The sequence below is a fragment of the Paramormyrops kingsleyae genome, chromosome 1 (assembly GCF_048594095.1).
Source record: "Paramormyrops kingsleyae isolate MSU_618 chromosome 1, PKINGS_0.4, whole genome shotgun sequence".
In the NCBI taxonomy this organism is placed as follows: domain Eukaryota; kingdom Metazoa; phylum Chordata; class Actinopteri; order Osteoglossiformes; family Mormyridae; genus Paramormyrops; species Paramormyrops kingsleyae.
In genome coordinates, this window is record NC_132797.1 from 41,435,110 (window position 1) to 41,448,705 (window position 13,596).

The 13,596-nt window shown below is 37.7% G+C and overlaps 1 protein-coding gene across 5 annotated transcripts in view; it reads left to right on the top strand.

Annotated features, from left to right (window-relative positions):
* Window positions 1–8,425, top strand: part of LOC111855590 (protocadherin-17-like) — a 45,487-nt gene extending 37,062 nt beyond the window's left edge. For 3 of the 5 annotated variants that reach the window (XM_023834756.1, XM_023834760.1, XM_072715918.1), the window contains 2 exons: window positions 6,116–6,774; window positions 7,043–8,425. In XM_023834756.1, coding sequence (XP_023690524.1) covers window positions 6,116–6,774; window positions 7,043–7,117 — 734 coding nt within the window. In that variant the 3' untranslated portion in view covers window positions 7,118–8,425. Of the gene's footprint in view, window positions 1–6,115 lie in introns of all 5 variants that reach the window. The other 2 variants (XM_023834759.1, XM_023834757.1) reach the window with 2 other exon arrangements.
* Window positions 8,426–13,596: the final 5,171 nt, after the last annotated feature.

Here is a 13,596-nt window from a genome sequence, read left to right on the forward strand (position 1 = left end):
CAAATTGTGATTTCACTTGAATCAGGGAATATTCTGTCATATACAGTAAGTAAGCATTGGTTTTGTTATACTGTTTTCAACTTTAACAGGCATCCTTCAGAGCATTAACTTTTAACAACTCAGGTATTAACACATCAGTCTTAGAATGTAATAAAGAATGAAGGAAAGCTATTATTTGTTTGTTTGTTTCTTTGTTTGTTTCTTTGTTTGCTTATTGTTAGGGAGCAATCTTTGTCTTTCTGTTATGTTGGTCCTACTAGGCCTTCATCCTGTTGCTTTTTGCCAGCTGATGAATTTCTCAGTGATGTTGGGAATTTCCTCCTTCTTGTGGGGATGAAAGGCTCTTCCAAAGCCCCGCATTACAGTTGTTTTTCATGGGTAAAGCCATCCAGGAACTGGATATCCCCCTTAAGATTATAAGATATAGACATTGTAGAGACTCACTGAGAGGGTTATTATTGGGTTTGGTAACCAGTTGACAAGATTAGCTGTCAAAGCCAGAAGGTCTGTTGATATAAACAAAATAATGAATTGTTAGTTTATGCTTGGTTTAGATGGAACGGATACATTTCAGACCAGTAATCCATCCATCCATTCATTCATCCCTCTTTAAATACATTAATCTTGTCAGGGTCATGGTTAGGAGAGGGTACAAGGGACAGCAGTCAGATAAGCAATTTCAGTCAGAATCTGTAGACTTTTATTATCCCAAAGGAAATTGTTTGGCTATTTTGTTTCATAGTAATGTGACAGCAAGCAAAAACAGGGCCCTCCTTAACTGTTCTGTGTAAAGGATCTGGTTTCCTGGAGTACCAAGCTTGCCTGCTGCAGCCTGATGTTGGCTGAGTTTCTTCCTGCCCCAGGTGACCAGGTGCAGTGGCAGGCTGTCACAAACGCTTGGGGTCCCATCCAGCTGCCACCAAAATCTGCTCTGAGGGGATATACCGCCCCATCCCCTAATCAGCTGAGCCTAGCTACAAGGACACAGGTGCACAGTGCACTGTCAGCTACAGCTTTCTGCTCCCATTTTAATCACATTCATCCAGGGATATTAATCATAATGCAAAGTATTACAGTGCAGATGGACGTCCGTGCTGAGTGGGAGGAGCCAGCCTGTGGCGAGGGTGACATTTAGCAAAAATCAGTCTGCCCTTCATCCTGAGGTTTCCCTTTGAAATGAGAACAAACTCGCTAAACAAGCCCTTTTTGCTAGGATTTACTGTTAAGCAGTGTAGGTCAGCTTTCTTGAACAACGGCAAGCTATTTATGTTTTATTTTTATTTTTTTAGAAGGCTGCAATTTGTGCAAGCACTCCACCAACAGTCTCATTCTGGGATAGCAGTTCAGCCATTAATCAGGCTTTCGTTTGGACAAGAACTCTCACAGATGCATGGTGGGTGATGAGTGGTGTACCCCCTGGAGAAAAGTATTAGTAGTGCCCCGTGAATGAGATAATTGTACAGTATGTGACTGACTGTTCACTGCAGTGGGGGATGTCCGGACAATACTTCTGGCTCCTTAAATATAACCAAGGGATAATTCTTCATTTTTGGCAGACCATCAGACAACTCTGCGTCCCGCCTCTGGATTTTCTCATTGCACTTGATTCTTACAAATGTATGAATGTGTGCAACTCGTACCTCAGTGCACTGGGTAAAAGCACAATTAGTGATTCAGTCTGAAGTCGTGTTTCTTCCAGGACCACTTGCCCTAACAACTTTGCAATTCGCTATCGAGGCCCTCCTTTTTAATTTTTAGTATATTTTTGTTGCCAGAAAGAGTTATTCACTTGGATGGTTCACTTTGCACAAAGGACATGAGGAAAAATACAGTAGGTAGGGTATTCAATTAAAATAGAAACACAGTGTGAGAACGGGTGAGGGGTAGGGGGGCCGTCTTGGGAGGGAGATTTAGGTGACAAGGTTTGTTTGTGTTGATTCACTCCACCTGTCCCTTGTTCATGAATAGGAGTGTAAACTGATATGCTCTGTTCTTTTTTGGCCCCAGTAAACCCAGCCAGTCCCGGATGCCTGTCCTGACGGGAGTCTCAGTATATATCTTCCCCCAGTGCACAAGCCAAGTTAAATTTTTATGTCTCCTTTTCCCCCTGCTCCACTGTATTGTGTTGACCTTGTCCCTGCCTAGTCCCTGTAAACCTTTAAAGGAAACACCCCATTTCCTTATAAACCCATTCTTCCATGCACGTCCCAACCGATGCAATTCTCACTCATGACAATGCTGGATCCTAGCAGGGCTTCTCCTTATGCCCTGTGCATGCTGCTTGGCATCAAAGCACAACTTCTCATGACATGTCACAAATGGGCAGCTCAAATAGATATCACACTCGCTCTTCAGACGAGAGGAGAAATCCAATGTGTAGCAGTCTGCAGGCTAAACCACTCCGGAAATCAGAAATCTCCTGCTTCTCATAGATTTCATTGAAGAGACTAGTTCAAAAATTAGATGCTAATAAAAGATTTGGTGGTAGCCCTTAATGCACCTCTCTCTGCATTATGAGAACACAAGAGCTTTAAGAATGCTACATTATCTTTCTGATCGTTACAGAATTGAATAAACCAGCAATCAACCATGTGTTTCCTTGTTTTTTTTGCCAGCCTTAGGTACTTAGTTGGTTTCCTCAGTAAGGTGGACTTGTAATATCAAACAATGTAATACCAAACAATGTAATGGCTGGGATTTGGGGAATGCCTTTATGTTTACATTTTTTAAATACAGTACATTGTATGTCTTTAGGGAAACCCTAAGTTTATTGTAATCCCTCCAAAATATCAAGGAGAGTTTCATTTACCTTTGTAAGATGTTTTGTTATGCCAACATTTCATTTATTTTTTGTTATATTTCTTTATAGTCACTCCTGCTACAGTGTGTGATATCACACCACAAATCTGTCCTAACGTGATCGATATATTAGTATCAATACAAGTGTAATACAACAGGGAATCGCATTTGTACTTGCACGATATTCTGTCGGAGAGAAAATCACTATGCGAAATGCAAAGCGTGAAACACTACTTGCACACAAAAACAGCTAAGTGAACAATTCTGATGTCTGATTCAATGTCTAAAAATATTTGACAAATTATAATATAAAAACAGTGAAGGTTTTTTTTTTAAATTCTCTTACCTTTGCTTTTCATAGACTGCCTGTAGCCATATTTCCTTCTTTGCCCCTCCACATACCATAATCCATTGTGTTGGTCCTGTGCTCATGCCCAGTCGCATGGTGGCTCTGGGCCATCACTCCCCATAAATGCATGATGGCCAAAACGACACTTCATGAACCATTTGCTGTATTTTCTGACCCCACTACATGGTGCTCTCTGTTAAAAAAAAAGGGCTTAAACCACAGGTGTCAGACTCCAGTCCTGGAGGGCCGGAGCCCTGCACATTGTTGAGTTTCCCCTCGTTTAACACACCTGATTCAACTTCTTGTGCTAATTACCACATAGCTGTTGAGCTGAATCATTTGTGGTGGAACAGGGAAAGAACTAAGCTACACAGGGCTCCGGCCCCCCAGGACTGCAGTTTGACACCCCTGGCTTAAACCATGCCCCAAAGTAAACCAAGACCACCATCTAGTGGTGTCAGAAAATACAGCAAGTGGTTCATAATGTGTCATTTCGGTCATAAGTACTCCCAAATCTAATGAGTTCAGCACATTCTGTTGAGCGGTTATTAGGAAATTCTCGTGAGACTCACAAGACCTATAAGAGATGTTTATAATATAATTAGTAATGTCTCATTATTTCTTATTTGAAATACATTTCATTACATTATTGGCCACTGGTTTTATTATTTAATTCATTTCATTTGGTGTAAGTTACGTTTTTAGTTTTGGAGTCGTATTCCCCTAACCCTATTTTTTTCCATTGGATATGTGCATTTTAGTCAGTGATTTTAGTGAATGCAAGTTTTTTCAGGAATGCCTTAGTCACATTGTAGCTGGACTGACTGTATATATAAGCTTGAAACTAAGCATTAGGACATATTGCATTCATAATAGCCATTCAACTGGCAAAAGTAAGTTTCAAACACATATTCTGTATTTTGTTGGTGTCAGTCATGCTCAATCTGATAAATTAATTAAAATTGAGAGAAAGAATCCATTCAAAGTCTATCAGGGTCTGTCTGTTTATCTGATTTTAAGAAGTGTAAATGTTTTATAAGTTCCTGTGTTGCCTGTCCGTGTCAGAGATGGTGCAAGATTTGTGAATTTCAGTTCAATTTCACAACAACTAAGAATGTTTTTGGTGCTACTTTACAATATGGCTCCATTTTGCCACTTACAACTGGTAGTAACTGCTTAATGAAATAAAACTGTGTTAAAACTTGTTCATAAAAGTTTATTAATGATTTACAAATGTTTTACAGCCTAATTAATAACCTGATTATAAACTATTCATAGACTCTTTATAAAGGTTGTCTTATTATAAATTGACACCGTATTTGTTTCTGTGGATGCACCCCTCTACTACCAAAGGATGGGCTGCAACACTAGTAGTAAGCATATAATAAGGATAATTACCTGTGCTCATCTGTCTCAGAAAAATGGTCACCCAGCAGGACCATTAAAAACTAGTCTCCATCTCCGCTGGCAACAAAATCCACTATTTCACTCCTTTCAAGGGATTGACAAAGTTTTGACTTTGCTACTTTGCTAGCTACGTGGTTGCATAGGATCATCCTTCTATTTAAAGCAACACATTTCAGAATTTTAACCTGTATATAGCTGAATGTTTATAGTGTACCTATTCATCAACAGTATGACTGCATATAGCACTTGAACCAGCAGGAATCCTGTCAAGCTACTGGACTAAGGGCCTTAAATCCTTTACCACTAAGCGATCGGCTGTGCTTTTCTAAGCCTGTTTTATAATGTAATGCCAACAACGTCCACAAAACAGAAACAAGTGTAATTTTCTAAGCAGCCAAATAATGTGTTGTTAGAAAGGTGGCTCATAAAAATGTCGAGGAAGATTTAATCTTGATGTAAAACCTCCAAATAAGTGTGATGCATCTAATCTTATTTAGCAGTAAATAATATTCTGTTTAGGACAGCTTGGGGAATGCAGAGTGTTAATAAAAGCAAATTTCAAGAGGCTGCAATAAATATGTATCTTTTTTCATTGCCAACCAGAACAGCATGTTAGTGAAAGTTTTGCTAATGATCTGTTTTGTTACCATGAGTCGTGCAGTTGATTAAGTACAATCTGCCTGATAACAATTGCCACTGGTCTACTATTTCAGTTTTTCATATTTCCACACCTCTGTCAAAGTTGTGAATTGTGTAACAGTGTTATTACATAGGGAGATTACGATTTAAAGCACAGAAATGGCTTTTTCTCAATTTGCTACTGTAGTGACTATACTGATTGTACTTTTCATAGAAAAACAAATGGATTAATGAGACTTTGAGACCAAACTCTGAAAGTGCAAGACTTTGTCCTCATGTGTATTTCTTGTGTGAAAGGATTGATAGTAATCCTTTCCACTCCCCTTAAATGTTTCTTCACCTAATCACTTATACCTGTATATGCTGCATTTTGAATAAATAAGATGATTCTCTGCCGTAAAGAGGTTTATATACATATATTATTCTTGTCCTGGACCCATGTGACATGCCACCAAAATAAATAAATAAATATCCACATTGCATTTCTTCTGAATTGAAATTAAAGGGAGGCACACACTGAAATGCACAATGAACTTGGCTATAATACATGGATGGTCTGCTTTGGGAGAGCTTCAAAGCCCAGTGACATAAATTTGTGATAACAACAACACTTCCTTGCCAAATTGAACTGTTGTTGTTTTTCTCCTGTTTGGTTCAAAATGTATCTGGAACTCTCCGCGAACACTGCCATCCCCTTGATCATTGTCATGGAACCACACGGAGTCCGCCAACTGATATTCCATATTCCCTTGAAATCATTTTATATAATTATTCATTTTTCTTTTTGTTTCATTTGCCTCTTGTCACAAAAGTGAAACACCAGTATTATGTAAAACTAGATAATTTAGACTTGTTTCCCTGTGTCTGTGCCCATTCAACCTTTATTCAAAGGACTGACAATATATGTCTTTGTCTCCACAGAACAAGAAGAGTGCGTTAATTGCACAGATGAATGTAGAGTGCTAGGCCATTCTGACAGATGCTGGATGCCGAAGTTCCCCTCAGGAAATCAAGCAGAGGGCGCCGATTACCGCACCAACCTATTTGTACCAGCAGGAATGGAAACCATGATGGACACAGAGACTTATGAAACTGTCAACCCCAATGGGAAAAAGACATTCTGCACCTTTGGGAAGGAGAGACGGGAGCACACCATCTTAGTAGCTAATGTAAAACCTTATTTAAAAGCCAAGCGTGCCCTCAGCCCCTTGCTGCAGGAGGTCCCCTCTGCCTCTAACAGCCCCACCAAATTGTGCACGTCTCCATGTACATCCAGCACAGGGCTCTCAGAGTCCAATGAGGGCAAGCTGAGAAACAGCCAGTATGGACCTCCCGATGGCCAGTACTTGTCACCAAATAAACAGTTGAAAGACTCCCCATATCTGCCGTCTGAGCCCATGGCCAAGGCCCTGGCGGACGTCCACCCTCGTGTCGGCCAGGAATCTGGCGAGATGGACCACATGCTGGATCCACTGGACCACAACAACCCTGAGCTCCACCAGGAGGCCATGGATACAGACCAGGTGGTCCGGCACATCGACAAGCTTTTACAAGACTGTCGAGGGAATGAGGCCACATTGGTGAGGAAGTGAAACGAATGAACCCTCACAAGTACAAACGGTGAATAAAATTATTAATTAAAATTTTAAAAAAAAGGAAACAGGGAAAAAGGAAAACTAAAAGAAGAACTAAAGGGGACATTTTAAAGTGAACAAATTTGGGGCAAATGAATAAAATGATGGGACTTAAATTCTCTGGAACAGAGAGAAGAGGCCAGCTGCCTCTGGCTTCTATATTCCAAGTGCCCACCAGCTCATAAAGATTTCATGTCATTCTGTCCTCTGACAGGATCACCCCTTCACACACAGCAGAAGGCTATGGGACACCCGTGATGATGATGGAAAGAGCGCTAGTTTAATATGACAGCCAGTGCAAAGATGCGGGCATGGTGGACCAACACAATGTAACCAAACAGACAAGGACATGTGTGACTTGACTTTTCGGAGTTTGTATCAGTGTCGTTTGAAGTGCATAATGAGATCATAAATCTGTGAAGGGTTGAGGATTATATGAAAAAAATGTAACCATTTTTCACCTGCCATTAATAATCATGTGTAAACTGTATTTCTCTATATTTATCTGACATATAGAACATTCCAGATTAGTGAAGCAGTGAGAATACACCATAGTTGTTGTGTAAGTGTCCATCCTTCATCAGTTTCCAGTTTTTCATGTATTTGTAAGGTCTGTTGTCTAACCCAACTGTGTTGCAATCACAATCTTATATATTGGACATTTTTGCTCTACTGTGAAAACATATGTACATGCATACATACACATGCATACATATTTATATATGTATGTATATTCCGTATTAAAGTAATATTTAATATTTATACGTTTTTATATTAAAAAAACACCTGAAAATAATGTTAAAATCAGTAACTCTTCAGTTAATGGTAAACTATATAGGAGGTACTATTTATTGCAGGGGGGACCATCAGAAATTTTTAAAAAAGGAAAAGTCCCTTCATATTACTGCTATACGCAATATAATTTAACGTTACAATGTATCAGAATCAGTGTGTTTACATCAAATGACATATTTTTATTGATTTCCTGCAATTTGTGTGCATATAAGCCAAATTGTTATGTGTATAAGAGCTATATTGTGTATTTTATTAAATCGATATATGGTTGTATTGCAATATACATGGGCTTACACTGTATTTGGCAACTGTTTCCTTAGTAGTCATCGAACTCTATGAGTTTATTTGTACTATTTATTTGTTTTCTTCCTCATCTGCTCCTTATCCTACAGGATTGGGTAGCAGTGCTTTGGGCCAGTCTGGTCTAAGTGAACTCTTATTCACTGCTTGATGAGCCAACTGAGGGGGGGAAAAGCAACAATCCAATGAGTAATTATAGAAAGCTGACATCTTGTTAAAAAGGCAGCTATTTTTTTTCTAGAAGAAAACCCTGTGTTTGTATAGCTATTTGTTTTCCTTGCAAATAAGGCCACCATACTTTGTCTTAGGTAAACTTCTACTGTGACTGTAGTGAATTTGACCACCGTGAAGTGATACATTATTCGCAGAAAACCACCATTATGCTTTTGTAAATGAAACAAAAGTTCCCTCTGACCATTTTATGTATTTTCTCGGGACATTACGGATTTATGATAAATCGTATTCCCTCAATATTAGATTAAACTTGATCACTGAAACTCTATTTTCCATTCCTTTTACTGTATTTTATTTTCTAAATGAAGCATTTATGTAACAGGTAAACATCATTCATGGATCATGATGTGAAGAAAAATACAGTATGAGAGAAGTGATACTGAGGAATATTTTGCAGCTTTGTATAGGTTATGAAAAAGCTAGCTAAAATTTTCAGTGCACAATGGGACAGATGTTGAAAATAATTTTTTTCAAGAAAAAGTACAATATTGAATTAGATACACAATAGGGTTATTCTATATATTCTGACCACCGACTACTACTATTTCTTTTATTATTCAGCTTGAGCAGTAACTGAAACTGTGAGATGAATTAAAGGATCTGTTTTTATATTACAGTACATATATATGTAAATAGTCAATATCTGTTATTAACTGAAACATAAAAACATATCCTTTATATTCTTAATAATCACATTCTTAATAAAGAACAGAATTATTGGCTGAGTTCCTATCCCATGTTTAATTTTACCTCATTTTTAGTCTGCTTTCTGAAGATCGATTTGTTTGGTAGTGAATTGTGACTTTCAGCTATCAAAGTGTATTTGCTTGAAATACATTTGAACAAAACTTGCATATGATCCTGATATGAGTCTCGTAAAGCCTTTGGTTAGTCATGGAAGCTGCCCGAATCTTGTCACCTGGTTTCAAATCTTTCAAACCCCCCCGCCAAACACACAGTGAGAAACTGATCAGTAAAAACATAAATACTGTAAATTGTATTGTCATCTATGTTCATTGTGGTATGTCTGGAAAAATAAATTAATAGCACTGAACAAAATCTAATAGCGATCTCTCACTAGTAGATTTTTAGCAAAGTAAGTTTGGAAGGCAAACAAAGGGACCTAAAGTTTACTCCAAGTCTTGCATGTGTGATTGATGTACACAAGCATGGTGACCAATAATAATACTTTATTGACATGGACTAAAACATAGTGCACATGTTCATTTTAAGCAGGTCTTATACATTGTTCTTTGTTTGCTGGGCTCTTAGCGTGAATTGCAGCACTGAGCATATCATTTAAGTTTGGCTTTAGGCTTATAATTTTTTAGTTTATCTCATTAGTTGAGATTCCCAGCAAACAAAAGATTAAAGCATGTATTTGCTGATGGGTGAATATATTCAGTCGGTCCTGTCACACACAGTCGCAATGCAGTTAGGGAAACTATCCCTCATTTCCATCTAATGTCAGTGAAAATGTACTACCTCACACCTTGTCAGTGTTTATAAGAAATAACCTTGTTTATTTGAGACTTTTTTTTAATCCACCCATTTTTAGTAATTAGTAACTCTAATCCAGTTAGCATAGTGATGATTTAGGTTCCCACAGGAAACCCAAAGACAGGGACCACTAGTTTCAGGCCCACCATGCTGACCCCATGAAATGACAGTGCTATAAAATATATTCTAATATTAACCTTCTCTTTAGAAGACAATTTTCCATTTTCCAATCATATAGAACATGTCATTGTAATTTTACTGTCTGGGTTTACTTAATATTGACGGTAAGTAACCTAAATTGAGAACAGATAAAAAGCATAGAATGTGTGGTGGGTGCTTCTATAGTGAAAGCAACAAAAGGATAAAATTAAAACGTGCAAATCTACTACCTATTAATTGTCAGTGTCACAGTGGTGGTTTGTTATTTTTGGCCCGCCAAAATGAATCCTGCTATCAGTGAGCTGGACACAAAGCTGTCTCATTGTTCCGTCATGATTGTCGCTTCATCTCTTTAATGGTGAATAATGTTTAGCATAACTGCAAGCTGGAAGGGGAATGGGACTCCGTGCTGTGCGAGAGAGTAATGAGTCAGTTGTTTATAATTAGGAAGTGCTGGGATGACTCAGCAGTCATCAAACAGCAGGAAGGCATGCAGTTAAACAAGAAAGCCAACATGAAGGTCCGATTTTTAAAAAGTTACAGACTAAATCATATAAATTGCTGTTTCCTTCAATTTTTATTCCGTCCATAAGTTTCTTAATTATATTGATGAGATTCTGGGGCACCTGTCTTCAGAGCTTCATTAAACGTCTGAATTTTTTGCACATCTTTTTGCATGCAAGACAGAAACATTAATCATTTCTTTTTAGGCAAGATACGGCACATTACACAAAGCTGAAACATAAAGCTGAAATTATGAACAGCGAATTATATGATATACTTTACTGGATCAAATGCACCAGGCTGGTAATTATGCAAGAAGCAGTAACAGCTCAGTAGGGTGCACTGTATTTGCAACCCAAATCCTCATCTTTTCCACCCCCTCATTGCCTGGTCCTTAAAAGTAAGCTAACCAGTCTTTGTCAGGTATGCAAAATATGACAGTTAGATTCTTAGAACAAAAACTGATGGATTTAAAACGCCAGCTTCATTTGCTTAGCAAACCTTTTTGCATGATTCATGAACATCTAAATGAAGCCAGGAATGTACATACATTACAGGAAGAGGACACAGCAACACAACTAGGTTTTCTTACACAGTTTTGCCATTCACCATTTGGGTGGTATCTCCTTTGTAAGAGCAGCATATGCACTTAATCCAGAGTCACCTCCACAGTGTCCTATTTCCCTTCACAAAATGCATGATTGCCAATGTCTAATTGGCACCATTAATGTAATGGTGGAGACGTGAATCTATTAATAATTTTACATGACCACTGGAAAACCTGTTACAGTTTCAAAGGTTAATGACAGAAATAAGGATTTTAACTATTAAATTGGGAGCATGTGCCAGATCATAACATCAGTTCAACATATTTTCCATATTTCATATTGGCACCCTATCTTTACGGCCTTAGCTGTCGTTGTTTTTGCCCCAAGCGTTGTTTTGAGAGGCTCTGAATGTTGATCTGTTTTGGGATTTTAATACCCATCAGGGAAGCAGTAAGGACATGCTGTGAGCTCAAGCTGATACCTTTTACAAGAAGAGCTGCACAACCTGAAAGCAGAGAGTAGTCTGTTCGCTGCTACTTTTTACCTTTTCATACTTATTTTAGGTGGCCAATCAATCCTTTTTCCCAGCAATGTGAAATGTGTTAGGTCCGATAAGTGGCTGTGATAAGCAAATAATGAGCTGAGAGACACCATAGATGGGGTTACTCAGAGTAGAGAGAAAATGCTAAATCTAAAGGTCAATATGGACTGCAGACACTTATTATGAAGGAGAATATGAATTCCATCACATGGGTTATTTTATTTGTCAGTGTGCATTGCTGATTGGCACTGGCAGATCAGTTAATAAATATTTAATCGTTATCAGATATTAGAATAATAAGGCTTTTAAATGTCACAAATGCTACTCACCTCTTGGAAAAAAAAAAACTGAAAATGCAATCAACATGTTTTGTCTAAATTAAACATCAATCAGTTCTTAATTTCATATCACTTTGAAATTTAACCCCTTAAAACTGGGAATTTTATGTGAAGTTATTTTTGAATGTATAATGTGATATATAGTATATAGTATAATATTATTTAGATTCCATGACTTGGGTGAATGTCCTTTTCCCACCAATGAATCAATAAAATTTAGCTATATTAAGCATGAGAAAAGAACAAACAAAAACACAGAAACAAATAAATTGTACCTCCAGCCCCACTGAGGCAATCAAGAACTGTTATCTTCCTTGGAAATATGCATATAAATGTATAAATGGATAATTACATTCACAAATATGAGATAAGAGTCTGTAGAACATGTTTGACAATACCTGTGGTTAGCCAGCATTGCCAGGTGATCTGATTACCAGAGGCATGAGAGAGATTTGATGCACACTAGATCAGTACAATGGATCAAGCATCCGATCCTCTGTCAAGGTATTGGCTGGATGTCTGGTTACTCTTGATTGTCCATGATGTTGGGACCAGATAGCCTTACCTAGGCGACCAAAAAGTATTGCATTTTCTGTTTTTACCTAGTTTGCATGATATAAAAGTAAACATAACTAAGATACCTTGTGGGGGAAAAAACCATAAACTATGCCATGATAACCTAGCATAACGAAAAAATAACGACAGAAAATTCTTGTGACATCATAGCACCATAAACTGAAGAGAACCATATATATTCAGCATTGGATATACAAAAAAGTATCTTGATAGACTGACCTTGTAATACTGAATTTAATAAATTTTGATATTATAAAGGATGGATAGGTTAGAGACATGTGATTGTAATTGCAGTTGTAGTTATCATTATACTTGATATTACTATTTTCCCATGGGCACCACACCGAGGAAGATGAAAATGGGGCCCAGTATGGAGCCCTGTGGCACACTAGAACATTGACCCCCTATGTTAATTGATGATTTACTGTAGATACCACTACATTGGGAAAAGTGGGTATAGAATATTGATGGATGGATTGATACTAGGGATGCAAATTATCGAGTAATTCATTAATCAATAGTTGTTTCATCTTATCGATCGATGATCAATTAATTGCTAAGCGGCAATTTTTCTGAGAAGCTGAATTTCCCTCTGAATAGGTTCCTTCTACTGTATACGTAACATAGAATGCTATCTTCTATATGATATGAAGAAATGCAAATCATATTCCTTAATCAAAGGTTTATTCTGAGCTCACTTGAGGGCAGGGAATAACATTTGGTAGCATTTCAAACATATTTTGAATAGAAAATATCAAAATATAAGAAATACTACATAAAACGAAAACAAATTCTCGCTGCTCATCTGCGACATTGGAAACATAAATAGCAGCACCATAAAATATACATTCCTGAATAGAAAAAACTTCCACATATTGTGCATTTGGCGTCGTTGTCGTCATTGACCAACTTGAAGTGGCTCCATACTGCACTCCGTTTTGCCCTCTTCATCCTCTGTGTACCGTTTCTCTTTTATCTGTTGTTTTATCTGTTGTTTGCTTGTGTTCCCGCGTGTGCGTCAAGTACGTCTGGCGTCAAGTGCGCCCCACGAGGACTGGCAAGGAATTATGGGTTCAAAATACAATTAATTGCAATTAATTAATTTTAATCGAGTAATTTCTTATCGACAATTAATTGATAATCGATTAATTGCTTACATCCCTAATTGATACTATATTATATTTTTCCAAAAAGAGTAAGACCAATGTTAGTATACAATATCAACAGCTAAATTTCAGTCCCAAATAAAACACAGAACGTTTACCATAACCAG